Consider the following 14,618-nt stretch of genomic DNA (forward strand, 5'->3'; position numbering starts at 1 on the left):
AAGGTTCTTATCACTTTGCTCCTGTGGAGGATGGCCTCATATGGACAGTTTAAAGATACACTTCGAAGATGGCTCTGAACACTGACAGTTTTGCTACGATGGCTTAGGACTACAATTGTCATAACTTTCGGATTCCCATGAACAGTTTCGCACTCAAGTCCTCATCAATGAACAGTTGATAACTTCAACAAAATTGACTTCATGATAAAACTATAATGAATTTCCAGGTTACACAATTGCACTTTTTGACCATGACACACTTATAGAAGTAAGTTATTTATAATCACGTTATCTCTTATCACGGCGGCACGGTGGTGTAGTGGTTAGTGCTGTCGCCTCACAGCAAGAAGGTCCTGGGTTCGAGCCCCATGGCCGGCGAGGGCCTTTCTGTGCGGAGTTTGCATGTTCTCCCTGTGTCCGCGTGGGTTTCCTCCGGGTGCTCCGGTTTCCCCCACAGTCCAAAGACATGCAGGTTAGGTTAACTGGTGACTCTAAATTGACCGTGAATGTGAATGGTTGTCTGTGTCTATGTGTCAGCCCTGTGATGACCTGGCGACTTGTCCAGGGTGTACCCCGCCTTTTGCCCGTAGTCAGCTGGGATAGGCTCCAGCTTGCCTGCGACCCTGTAGAAGGATAAAGCGGCTAGAGATAATGAGATGAATGAGATGAGATCTCTTATCACCCAAATGGGGATGGGTTCCCTTTTGAGTCTGGTTCCTTTGAAGGTTTCTTCCGAATGTCTTCTCAGGGAAACTTTCCTTACCACCATCAACTCAGGCTTGTTGAAGTCACAGTGGTAAATTAGGAATACATTTATTTATTAATCCGTTTAAAATCTATATTTTTTTCTGTAAAGCAGCTTTGCAACAATGCCTATTGTTAAAAGTGCTACACAAATAAATTGACTTGATCAAATTAAGTGTAACATTATCAATAAATTTCATGAACATTTTACTCTTTATCCCAGGCTGCAAAAACTTCCATTTCATTTCACTTTTCACTTACATTTTCAATTTTAATTTTAACATTGGTGGGGGGCGGCACGGTGGTGTAGTGGTTAGCGCTGTTGCCTCACAGCAAGAAGGTCTGGGTTCGAGCCCTGTGGCCGGCGAGGGCCTTTCTGTGCGGCGTTTGCATGTTCTCCCAGTGTCTGCATGGGTTTCCTCCACAGTCCAAAGACATGCAGGTTAGGTTAACTGGTGACTCTAAATTGACCGTAGGTGTGAATGTGAGTGTGAATGGTTGTCTGTGTCTATGTGTCAGCCCTGTGATGACCTGGCGACTTGTCCAGGGTGTACCCCGCCTTTCGCCCGTAGTCAGCTGGGATAGGCTCCAGCTTGCCTGCGACCCTGTAGAACAGGATAAAGTGGCTAGAGATGATGAGATGAGATGTTAAAGCAATGTGAATAAATGGCAGTCCATCAAATTTAATACTGAACTAAATTTGACATTTGTTCCTTTATAAAAATGTAGTGTAGACTACTTATAGATTATTCTACATTAATAATTATATATTCTGCCTGGCCAAAAAAAGTCATGCCCACTAAAATTTCATTGGACCTCCTTTAGCTTTAATTACAGCATGGATTCGCAATGGCATTGTTTTGACCACCTTATGCACCATCACAACATTTTTTCCATCCAGAGTTGCATTAATTTTTTTGCCAAGATCTGTATTGATGGGAGAGTTGAACCACTCTGTAAAGTCCTCTCCAGCACATATCAAAACTTTCAATGGGGTCAAGTTCAGGACTCTGTGGTGGCCAATTCATGTGTGAAAATGATTCTTCATGCTCCCTAAACCACTCTTTCACAATTTGAGCCTGAATAATCCTGTCATTGTCATCCTGAAATATACCCGTACCATCAGGAGAAAAAAAAATCCATTGATATGATGATAACCTGGTTATTCAGTCCATTTCGGTTGTCAGCTGACTTCATTTTATTGCTCCATAATGTTCAGCCTCGATCTGACCAACTGAAGCAACCACAGATCATAACACTGCCTCCAGAGGCTTGTACAATGGTCACTATGCATGATGGGTGCATTGCTTCATGTGCTTCCCTTCTTACCCTGACACGCCCATCACTCTAGTACAGAGTAAATATGAAGTCATCAGACCACATGACCTTTTTCCACTGCTTTTCCATCTTTATGCTCCTTTGCAAACTGAATCCTTTTCTTCTGATTAGTCTCACTAACAAGTGGCTTTCTCATGGTCACACAGCTCTTTAGTCCCAGTCCTGTGAGTTCTCATCACAGTGTGAGTATGAAAATGCTCTTAATTTCACTATTAAACATAGCCGTGAGTTCTACTGTCAATTTTTTATGATTCAACTTCACAAAACATTTAAGTGATCTCTGATCATGATCAGTCAAGAATTTATTCTGACCACATTTCTTCAATGAAGTTGAAAGGTCACCGCTATCCTCCAGGGTTTAATAATCTCATCTCATTATCTGTAGCCGCTTTATCCTGTTCTACAGGGTCGCAGGCAAGCTGCAGCCTATCCCAGCTGACTACAGGCAAAAGGCGGGGTACACCCTGGACAAGTCGTCAGGTCATCACAGGGCTGACACATAGGCCAAGTTTACATTAGACCGTATCTGTCTCGTTTTCTTCACGGATGCACTGTCCGTTTACATTAAAACGCCTGGAAACGCCGGGAAACGGGAATCCGCCAGGGTCCACGTATTCAATCCAGATCGTGTCAGCTCCGGTGCTGTGTAAACATTGAGAATACGCAGATACGCTGTGCTGAGCTCTAGCTGGCGTTGTCATTAGACAACATCACTGTGACATCCACCTTCCTGATTCGCTGGCGTTGGTCATGTGGCGCGACTGCTGAAAACCGGCGCGGACTTCCGCCTTGTATCACCTTTCATTAAAGAGTATAAAAGTATGAAAATACTGCAAATACTGCCCATTATGTAGTTATGATTGTCTTTAGGCTTGCCATCCTTCCACTTGCAAGTGGTAAGTGACGCGCATGCCGATATGCACTGGGATCACACACACAGCGGCTCAGTCCCGAATCACTGCTCGTGCGCTTCACTCGCGCGCTCTGTGAGCTGCGCAGGGCCGGAGTGCGCACCCTCCAGAGGGCACTCGCTGTTCAGGGTGGAGTGATTTGGAGCGCAGGATGCCTGCGGAGCCGAGCGTATCCGTGTATTGGCGTTGCTGTGTGCACACGAATCGTGTATTGGTGTTGCTGTGTGCACGCTAATCGTTTTAAAAACGTTAATCTGATGATCCGCTGATACGGTCTAATGTAAACCCCACCATAGACACAGACAACCATTCACACCTGCGGTCAATTTAGAGTCACCAGTTAACCTAACCTGCATGTCTTTGGACTGTGGGGGAAACCGGAGCACCCGGAGGAAACCCACGCGGACACGGGGAGAACATGCAAACTCCGCACAGAAAGGCCCTCGCTGGCCACGGGGCTCGAACCCAGGACCTTCTTGCTGTGAGGCGACAGCGCTAACCACTACACCACCGTGCCACCCCGGGTTTAATAATTTGTTGGCCAATTCTTAACCCAATTCTAGTAATTTCAACAATGACTTTCGTTGTTTGTTTGATTCAGACCAATAATTTTCCTCTTCTGAAACACAGTAGCGTCTTTTTCACAACCACGGGATACATCTTCTGACATGGTTGTTTAATTAAAGAGAAGCTTTAGGGTTTCAGTTAGGGTTAAAAGAATTGTTGCCCCAGAAATGTCTTCCGTTTCTGGTTGAGAGTACGCTGTGCGCATTTTGGCTGCCACTTCTCACCAGGACTTTTTATCTTTCTTTACCCCCTTTGTTTTTCTTTTTGTGTTTGTGTAGTTTGGTGTTTGTTCTTTGTTTGAATGTTTTTTTTGTTTGGGTGTTTTGTCTGCCAGTTGTGGTGTGGCTACAGACCTGGTTTTGGGTGTTGGATTCCTTCAGGCTTTGGTCTGCTATGGGTGGTGCCTGTGCTCCACACTGTGAACTGTGCTGGGCTCATTGCTTTTTTGGCATTAGGGTTGTCCAGCACTCTGTGTGGTTGTGCTTGGTGCAGTGTTCTGCGCGATGTTGTCCAGTGGCGTTGCAGGGGTTGTGCAGGTGGTTTGGGATGTGCCAGCGCTCTGTGCGGTGGTGCTTCTGTGCTCGCTTTGTGGGTCCATGGTGTAGTGTTCCAAGCAATAGTGCCCAGTGGTGTCACTGCGGCTGTGCAGGGTGGTGTGGGACATACTTTCATGCACCTTTTGGTGGGACTGTGGATAGCTGCACCATTGGAATTACATCCTGACTTTTTTTCAGAATTGCAAAGCAACCTTGAGTGTGAGAAAGTCACTATATAAAAGTTGAACTAATTATTATTATTATTTATTATTTCCAGATGAAACATATTTATCACTGCAGTAATTACCCAAGCAAAGGCTCTCAAGAATTCCATCCAACCATTATCTATAACCGCTTATCCTGTGCAGGGTCGCAGGCAAGCTGGAGCCTATCCCAGCTGACTATGGGCGAGAGGCAGGGTACACCCTGGACAAGTCACCAGAGCATCGCAGGGGCTCTCAAGAATTTGATTATTCAAATCCAAATAGTGACTTTTTTTGGTCAGGTACATATGATGTGGGGGACCATGAGGATCAGTCAGAATATACTAGGTGTCCATGGTTGAAAAAAAGGTGGAGAGCCATTACTCTGATTTAATGTATTATACAAATAGTTGACTCATAAATCTAACAGATTTCCCATGTTTTGTTTCAGATACCTAGCTGCTACAGAAACTCCAGTGAAAGACTCACAGACTGAGGTGAGGCTGGCAAGGTCAGAGAAATGGATGTCTTTGGTGGAGCACCTCGGTTCCTGGCCTATCCTCGTCCTGTGGTGGTGCAAAGTGGCACTGATGCGGTCCTTAAATGCCAGATTGGTGGGGATCCCAGACCGGCAGTCATATGGGAGAGAAACAATGAAAAAATCCTTACAGGTGGCAGATATCGTGTGTTTGAAGATGGCAATGTTTACAATCTCATCATCACTGTGGTGGCAGCAGAAGACAGTGGCCAGTACATATGCAAAGCTAAAAACTGCATCGGGGAAACATATGCTGCAGCAACGTTGAAAGTAGAAGGCGAAGCTCAAGAGATGGAGCTGAGAGAAGAAAACAAGCCTCGCTTTCTCATCAAACCTCTGTCTACGCGAGTGGGCCGAGGAGACGATGCAGCCTTCTCCTGTAAGCTGTGGGGGAAACCTCGGCCAGAAGTGGTGTGGGAGAAGGATGGCAAGAAGCTAAATGAGATCTTCGAGAGTACACATTTCAGTGTTGGATACCAGGATGGTGGATGGTTTCAGCTCAAGATTTTCAAAACCCGGGCACCTGATGGTGGAGTGTACACATGCAAAGCCAGGAATGAGTTCGGTGAAAGCCTGGCTGGAGCTGTGCTCTTGGTGGATGCTGGCCCTGGACATGAAGATGAAGGAAACCGTAATGGTTATACTAATGGCCACTGGAAGGCCCATCAGGGAAAGCAGAGAAGCAGTAAACATGTTCTAACAAGGCTAAAAGAAGGCCCTCTGCCGACTTCAGCCAAAGTAAAAATGTTTGCTGTGACTGAAGGAAAACATGCAAAATTCCGTTGCTATGTGACAGGAAAACCCAAACCAGAAATCATATGGAGAAAAGATGGAAGAATAATTTTGTCTGGAAGGCGGTATCTTCTATATGAAGACAGAGAGGGATATTTCACACTTAAAGTACTCTACTGCAAACAGCAGGATAACGGAGTATATGTTTGTGCTGCATCCAACACTGCAGGACAAACTTTAAGTGCAGTACATCTTTTTGTTAAAGGTATGTATACATCGCAGAGGGGAACCGTCAAGGCCTTCTAGACCTTCGGAGAAGGCCCAAACATATCAGCATTTCAAATGTTTCATTTCTTTCATTATTTCATTCTAATTATTCTCTTTTAATTCTAATTTGGCCTCATTTGCTTCAGAAATGAAAGGGCATTTACTGTCCTGAAAACATTACAATCGAGTTATCCAATGAGATTTTTTTTTTGTTTGTTGTCTCTAGGCTGAGAAGAGTTTAGAGCTGGCTCACTCATTGGTTAGGACTTCACTGCTGGGACAGAAGACCATGGCAGTGTATGTTTATGTAGGAAGTGACAGATGAATTAACCAATCAGATTCTGATTTATCATGGGAGGGACCAAAAATGTATCGTCCTAAGCCTCCTCGAAGGCTAGTCAGTGCCATCAACGCAGCAGTGAAGTCACCTTCCAGCCGGTGTAGCGTTCATCAGTAGTGTTAGTGAATGCTAATAAAGCAGTCAAGCCAGTGCTATCGAGAGCAAGTAGCACAGGCTAACGGCTAAGAAACTAAGATTTCTGCTTCCAGACTCTTCCATGCACGCTCGCCACAGTATTTTTCACTCAGCCTGAAGTATTCATTTCCCTGTGTAATTTACTTAGTTACTTTTAAAATCAACATCGGCAGCTACACACAACGGAGCAACCTGGCAGCCTGCCGCTAATCCCTTACAAAATCTTTTGCCCTGTTGCTTATTTGGTGTCTGGCTAAGTTTTGGCTGAGCTCAAGTCCCAGCTCTAATAGTAATGGTTCGCCACTGATGCATCGTATTGTACCGTATATATAGTTTGTCCTGATTACTAGTTTGAAGCATCAAGAACTTAATTCCATCATCTAATACACAGTTTTAATTTTGTTTAACTGCCTGAAATGCACAATGGGACGTTTACAACCATAAACAGGACATAGTAAGAGAAATTAAGTTCCATCTAAAGAGTATAAAAGCATGAATTATTGGCAATGAATGGCGGTACAGTATTTAGATCATCTGATACATAATTTATCACCATACACTAGTGTAGGAGATGGGATTAGTGTGATGACAGTCAATAAAATATATAGTTCCTGCTACATGTGGTTTCGATTCTTTCATTTACAACTGTCTAATGTTGTCTAATGGTATCGGTTACAGTTTATTTCCTATCTAATCCAACGGTGTGGTAATGTTCTTTCCTTCGCACAATTAAATGCTACTCCTTGTCTCTTCATAAAGTGCATTTTACTCAAAATGTCTTCATTTAATTACAGTCAATTAAAAGGAATTAACACACACAAACAATTAACAGTTATTCCACGAAATCGAGTCGTACATGAGCGAGGCACATAGATCTGAGTTGGCTATAAGCCATGTACGATGAAATTGAATGGAATAACTGTTTTATTCTGTGTGCATTCATTGGATTTTGAGAAACAGAGTATTTTTGTTTTTATTCTTTGCAAATTCGATAAATAAAAACTTTATACAAAACGTCCGACAAAATCATTTCCGCTTAGAATGTAAACAAACCGGCGAAATGGCAGTAGCAATTTGTGAAAAATGCTAGAATAATAATTCTTGAAAAATAATAAAAAAGGTACATCCTTATCATCAAATACTTTTATTTCATATTTTGTTGCTTTTTTATTTTTTATTTTTAGGGTTTTGTTTTCAAGTTGAGTTTTTATTTCGTCTTCTGTTGGTTCAGCAACATGCTCCGCCATTTTGTTTTTCTCTACTCATGGTATATGAGCTGACAGCCAAGGAGTAGAGTAGCCAATCAGAGTGCGCGATTGCTCATATCTAGTGAACGTGGATAGAATGATACAGTATATACACACATTGTCCACTTTATTAAGAACACTTGCATATTCATGCAGTTGCTAATCATCTCGTCATATGGGCAATGTCCAAAATGGTCAAATTTTATTTAGTTTGTGCCCATGATAGCCTTAGATTCTTGTTCTTGGCTGACACGAGTGGAATCTGATCTGGTCTTTTGCTGTTGTAGCCCATCCACGACAAGTATTGATTTTTTTTTGTGCATTCTGAGATGCTTTTCTGCTCACCATGGCTGTAAAGAGTGATTGAGTTATTATGGACCTGTCAGCTCAAACCAATCTGGCTATTTTCCTCTGTCCTCTTTTAACAACAAGGCATTTCCACCCACAGAACTGTCATATAATGTTTTTTGTTTTTCCACACCACCATGTAGAAACTCTGCTGTGTGTGAAAATCCCAAAAGATCAGCAGTTTCTGAAACACTCAAACCAGCACATCTGGTACCAACAACCATGCCATGTCACTTGAAGGTCTTTTGGCTAAGATCAAGTGTAGGATCTGTTCTTATCAGTTTAATATCTGATACGGCCCCTACCTGGGAACCATATATTAAATTGATTTTTGAAGAATGAGATGGAATAGGGAACCACTCTGTCCACGCCATGCATCGATCTGGTATTGCAGTTCTTCTGGGAAAGGTGTATTTCCTCGGGTTAGTGATGGCTCACTGGTTAAGGCTTTGGATTACTGATCTGAAGGTCAGCGGTTCAAGCTGCCACTGTTGGCATGGTTGGCAAGGCCCTTAACCTTTTCTATTCCTGGGACGGTGTATCATGGCTGACCCCAACTTCCTAACAAGCTAGGATATGCAAAGAAAAGAATTTCACTGTGCTAAAATGTATACGTGACAAATAAAGGCTTCTTCTGGTTAAAGTCACAGAGATCATAACTTTTTCTCCCATTCTGTTTCATGTGAACTTTATTTACATCATCAGAACCACCTGTAAGATTCAAGCAACCACTTAATGACCTCGAAGTCTGGGAGCGTGACCTGGCCGTCCTTGAGTGTGAAGTACCAGAGGACTCTGTGCCAATCACGTGGTATTTAGAAGACAGGAGGCTACAGCCAGGGGCCAAATATGGGATGGAGGAGTGGGGAACAAAGCGCCGACTCACAATCCGAGACATGGGAATTGATGATGATGGGATCTACCTCTGTGAAATGCCAGATGGAGGAAGAAGCATAGCTGAGGTAACTGTCAAAGGTAAATATCTTAGAACTATTTTTAAAGCTGGCATTTAATACCACACAAGTCATCTTTAGAAAAATCTGAATTTCTCAAAGATTTCAGTTGTACTGGCTATTGAGTTATACTTTCGCTTACACCCTCTTCATAGGTACAATTGTAAGAAAGCTGCCCAGAAAAGTAGATGTTCTGGAAGGGGAAAATGCTGCTTTCTGTGTGGAAGTAGAAGAGGAGGAAATGGACATTCACTGGTACAAAGATGGGACAGAGCTAAGGGAGACACATCAGACCATCCTCAAATCGTTTGGCAGAACTCACATCTTGGTCTTTGTTAATACTACACCTCAAGATTCCGGCATGGTCATTTTCTATGTTGGTAGATCAAAGACATCATCTCAGCTAAGGGTGAAAGGTCAGAAATTATTCATATTTAACCAGTCTGTTGATAAGCCGGATGATATTTTTGTGCTCTGTATCCAAATTTCTCAGATATACAACATTACATTTCTTCCAAAATCAAGGAATAACAACAACCTGCACAAACATACACAAAAGCCTTAGGTGTGTGTCATGATATACATAATTCAAATTTGAGATGTTACAGCAAAAATAAGCACCACCTGAATATGAGCCATAAGTTTCCATTTTCAATTGATTCAACATTACAAAAGTATGAGAACTGAAACTTAATAATAATAATAATAATAATAATAATCATCAGGAGATGAGGTGGCACGGTGGTGTAGTGGTTAGCGCTGTCGCCTCACAGCAAGAAGGTCCGGGTTCGAGCCCCGTGGCTGGCGAGGGCCTTTCTGTGTGGAGTTTGCATGTTCTCCCCGTGTCCGCGTAGGTTTCCTCCGGGTGCTCCAGTTTCCCCCACAGTCCAAAGACATGCAGGTTAGGTTAACTGGTGACTCTAAATTGACCGTAGGTGTGAATGTGAGTGTGAATGGTTGTCTGTGTCTATGTGTCAGCCCTGTGATGACCTGGCGACTTGTCCAGGGTGTACCCCACCTTTCGCCCGTAGTCAGCTGGGATAGGCTCCAGCTTGCCTGCGACCCTGTAGAACAGGATAAAGCGGCTACAGATAATGAGATGAGATGAATTGGTTGCCATGGAAATATGGAAAAAATAAAAATCACAGAAATCCCAAAATGTCAAAAGGCACAACTCCTCGAGTCACTTAACGGAGACCTGAAGTCATTTTTAAACTTGTTTTACTTCTTAATTAACATGTTATTCAATTATATTTTCGGTTTTTAGCCATGTTGAATTTAGTTCGTTTGGTCCACGGCAGGCGTCGCTTATCCGCGCGATCTTCACGAGACTTGTGCGAGACTTCGAAACGTCAAGTGTCAGCCAGGTGTCAGTGCCGCCATTTTGAAAACTGTTTTCCAAACGAAATCTCATCTCATCTCATTATCTGTAGCCGCTTTATCCTTCTACAGGGTCGCAGGCAAGCTGGAGCCTACCCCAGCTGACTACGGGCGAAAGGCGGGGTACACCCTGGACAAGTCGCCAGGTCATCACAGGGCTGACACATAGACACAGACAACCATTCACACTCACATTCACACCTACGCTCAATTTAGAGTCACCAGTTAACCTAACCTGCATGTCTTTGGACTGTGGGGGAAACCGGAGCACCCGGAGGAAACCCACGCGGACACGGGGAGAACATGCAAACTCCGCACAGAAAGGCCCTCGCCGGCCCCGGGGCTCGAACCCAGGACCTTCTTGCTGTGAGGCGACAGCGCTAACCACTACACCACCGTGCCGCCTCCAAACGAAATATCGCACAAAAACTAATTTAAATGATGCTTACTGCCTACTTTTCTCAAACTTTCCTGATTGCTATCAAAACAAACAAAACTTCCGGCTTGATTACATCAGCATTCGAAAGAGGGCGCGCGCGTCTTTTGACAGCGTTGGCAGATGTCGGTCGCTTTGATTTCCGCTGTACGTTTTACTTCCGTCCTACGATGCCTCGCACAGGTCTCAACGAATCTCGTTTACGGCCGTTGCTTTGACATATGGACTGATATATTACAGAGCATATTTCAAACAGTCAACTTGCTATAGCAGCGACAAAATAGCGATCGAAAATGCATTCCGATATTGAATAAAATGAGAGAAATAGAATTTTGATAATATAAGAAAAATTGCCTTCAGTTCTCCTTTAACATAACTGTCAGGTTTCGTGAAAAAAAAATCCTAATAGCTTTTGAATTATGCTCCGGACACTGAAATGTTTACAGATGGACAGACAGATAGATGGATGGACCGAGCAATAGCTATATCCCCCTGCATTATATGCCAGGAGGATAATGAGTTATTTTTGTGATTAATCAAGACTCTTAGCAGCATATAATGAAACAAAAGTAAGAATGTGGCTAAGCTTTCACTTGACACAAGGGGACTTTTACTGTTCTGCAGTTAGCTTGGTGTGCTGTCAGAGTCACTTAGTCCTCTGTAGCACTCAATCTATTTTTACCTCACCTGGGACAGAGTCCACCAGGGAGCGACGTATTGTTTTCGGTGGGGTTTCTTTTTTTTTTTAGCAACATGACCGGAAAACGGCTGGACCAATCTTCAAGAAACATTCAGGATAGATGGGCATTGGTCTCAAATAGAAACTCCAACATTTTGAGGGTCATCTGGTCAAGGTCACCAAAAAGGTCAAAATAATTTTTCATGATATCTTCCTTCATAGGGCGGCACGGTGGTGTAGTGGTTAGCGCTGTCGCCTCACAGCAAGAAGGTCCTGGGTTCGAGCCCCGGGGCCGGCGAGGGCCTTTCTGTGTGGAGTTTGCATGTTCTCCCCGTGTCCACGTGGGTTTCCTCCGGGTGCTCCGGTTTCCCCCACAGTCCAAAGACATGCAGGTTAGGTTAACTGGTGACTCTAAATTGACCGTAGGTGTGAATGTGAGTGTGAATGGTTGTCTGTGTCTATGTGTCAGCCCTGCGATGACCTGGCGACTTGTCCAGGGTGTACCCCGCCTTTCGCCCGTAGTCAGCTGGGATAGGCTCCAGCTTGCCTGCGACCCTGTAGAAGGATAAAGCGGCTAGAGATAATGAGATGAGATCTTCCTTCATGTTAATCATATTTACTTTAAACCAATTCCAAAATGTTCATCTTTCAATTCTGCTTCCATTGATATGCTACATGGGGTATCTCTCGTATTTTTCTTTCAAACTTTCGTTTGTTTGTGTGTGTGTCTGTTAACAATCTAGCATTTAGACGATTGCACCGATTGACTTCAAATTTTCAGGGTAGGTGGGCAGGGGCGCCGCTAGGGGGGGAAAGTTAGGACGATTCTAAGGGCCTGGCACTGACAGGGGTGCCTGTGAGGGATATTAATATTATTTTAATAGTATTGCCTCGTGTAAGTTTTTGAAATAAAATATTTCATTTCATCTGTTAAAGTATGCAAATTATACATGGTTATGATTTGCTATCGCATTTTCCTTGAATTATTTATGATATTGTCATTTCACCCCTCCACCCTTTTTAGTAATGGTACAGCCTGATTGTGGGCGGGGACAGTGAAATGTGTAGCTCCGTGTGTGCACGGCGCCGCTATTAGCGCAGCTCACATCACCTGGCGGTTTCTCTCCATGCGCAACAGAGGTGAACATTCTAGAAGTTGCTAAGCAGGAGTCATGGTGGTGAGATAAATTATGAAGTCCGGATATCAAAACGGAAGGAGAAGCAGCTGAAAGGGAGAAAAAGGGTCGACAATTGGTGACTCTGTTTTTCCCAGAGAAAGCTCGCCTATTATTCACTGACACTCGATGCCATTACAGCATGCTAGCTAATGATAGGCTAGCAGATTTCATTTTAACCGAGTTGGAATATCAAGACAACACTTTTCGATAAGCAGTGCAGTGTTATTTTATTTAAATACTTCGTTTATTGCCATGGAAGATCAGATTAATGTAATGTAGAAGTTCTGCACGGAACTAGCTAAACTTGTGCAATAAACTAGCCTACTGGGCTAATACGTGAGGTAATATTAGGCTAGCCTACATGATACTGGTGCTAATAACTGGTTTCAAAACTAATGAGGTGCCCTCAACACACACAGATTCAGCCTCAGGAATAGGACCCCAGCCCTCAACCCAAATCCTAGCAGAAGGAGGTGAGCAATACAATCCATAAATAAAGGATTTAGGGTTAAAAACTATTTTAATTGCTAGGCTACAGGAAGCAGCATTAGACTATTAAAACTTGCATTAAAATGAAAAGACATTTCTTTTTTTATGAGCAACTATTCTTAGGTAACTTAGGCCCTGTCCACACGGCAACGGATTCAGGTGACTCCGATACAATTGCTTATCGTTTAGGCCTGGCGTCCACATGGCACCGGCGTTTTGGGTGCCCAAAACGCAATCTTTTGAGAACGGGTTCCAGAGTGGAAAGATCTGGCAACGTTGCTGTTGCGAAGTCGTCTGGATGAGTAGAACGGATTTGTTTACGATGACGTCACAACCACATGACTGTCAGTGCTTCACGCCGGGTAGAAGTGTAACGAACTCGATGCGAGTTGTCAACAAATCCTATAACTTGGTTCATGAAACGCGCTTACAAAATATTTTCACTGTGAATATTTATTGTGTAATGGTGCAAAGTGAGAGAGAGAGAGAGAGAGAGAGAGAGAGAGAGAGAGAGAAAATATCCCTTAGGGCAGAGTCAATCCCGCCAGCAAAAATAGGGAAAAAAAAGAGCGATCTCACCTCTTCAGATGTTGGTTTAAGTCCTACAATACATTCCTCAAAAAGGGCGTAGAACAACAAATTAATCCATCAACGTGTAGCATTCAATTTATTCCGGACCATTAAAGACGCCGCCTTCCGCGTAGAATCATACGTCATCCTCGCCGCCACATTGGATAGGTCAAAGTGGAGAATAAAGATGCCTCATTCATGTGCTGCGTTTAACTGTACCAACAGGTTTACCGTCCAAACGAGATCACATGGGATTACCTTTCACAGGTGAGACTGGAAAAATACTTTTCATTGTATTTGGTCATTATAATGTAATTTTATGAACAGATTTTCCTGACTTTGTGGCTAATATGAAGTCTCGCGCATAATAGTTTATGCGCATGCATCCTTACTTCTTCTATTGTTCTGGTGTCTCCGAAGGGACCGTCTTACAGCGCCCCTAGAGGTGTGGCATGTGTATTGCATCGTTTTCAGCAAACATTGAGTTGCCATATGGACCTGATATTTTACTGATCGTTGCCCATTTGGATGCGATATATTTTTAAATAACACCTCGTTGCCGTTGTCGTGTGGATGTAGCCTTAGTATGGAGTTCATTCAGTCAAAATGTTCATGTGTTAAATCTCGCTGGGGTACACACTGCAGGATCAAGTGAGGAAGTCTCGGCTTTTTTTGGCTTCATCAATTGTCTTTACAAATTTGTAAGTGCCAGTCCAGAACGATGGGCCATATACAAAGAAACTACCGGTTGCTCTCTCCACAGCTTGTCTGACACTCGCTGGAGTGCAAGAATTGATGCTGTTAAACCGGCAACAGTCTATTCAGTCTAATTCTGACAGTTCTGCATTTAAAATGTTCATATACCAAATAACTGTATCACCTAAACTTGCTAGGTAGCTGATCACATGCATAGTAAAGTAGAAGTGCCAGCCAAAAACAGACTTCAAATTCAGTTGCTTGCGCTTGAAAATTTTACCGGGGGGGGCCCTAAATTGTAATCTTCCATAGGGCCCAAGATTTCTAGCGG

At 43.3% G+C, this 14,618-nt stretch overlaps 1 protein-coding gene and 1 non-coding gene across 2 annotated transcripts in view; both read left to right on the plus strand.

The window, feature by feature from the left end:
- The first annotated feature begins 4,819 nt into the window (after positions 1-4,819).
- The window catches only part of obsl1b (obscurin like cytoskeletal adaptor 1b), a 102,138-nt gene continuing 92,339 nt past the window's right edge, over positions 4,820-14,618 (plus strand). The window contains exons 1-3 of the mRNA XM_060930354.1: positions 4,820-5,834; positions 8,612-8,881; positions 9,015-9,275. Of these exons, the coding sequence (XP_060786337.1) occupies positions 4,820-5,834; positions 8,612-8,881; positions 9,015-9,275 (1,546 nt within the window). The remainder of the gene's footprint in view (positions 5,835-8,611; positions 8,882-9,014; positions 9,276-14,618) is intronic.
- Positions 8,136-8,325, plus strand: LOC132892237 (U2 spliceosomal RNA). Its single transcript, XR_009655420.1, has one exon. It is a non-coding gene; the product is annotated as a U2 spliceosomal RNA (small nuclear RNA).

This window comes from Neoarius graeffei, chromosome 9 (genome assembly GCF_027579695.1).
Source record: "Neoarius graeffei isolate fNeoGra1 chromosome 9, fNeoGra1.pri, whole genome shotgun sequence".
In the NCBI taxonomy this organism is placed as follows: Eukaryota; Metazoa; Chordata; class Actinopteri; order Siluriformes; family Ariidae; genus Neoarius; species Neoarius graeffei.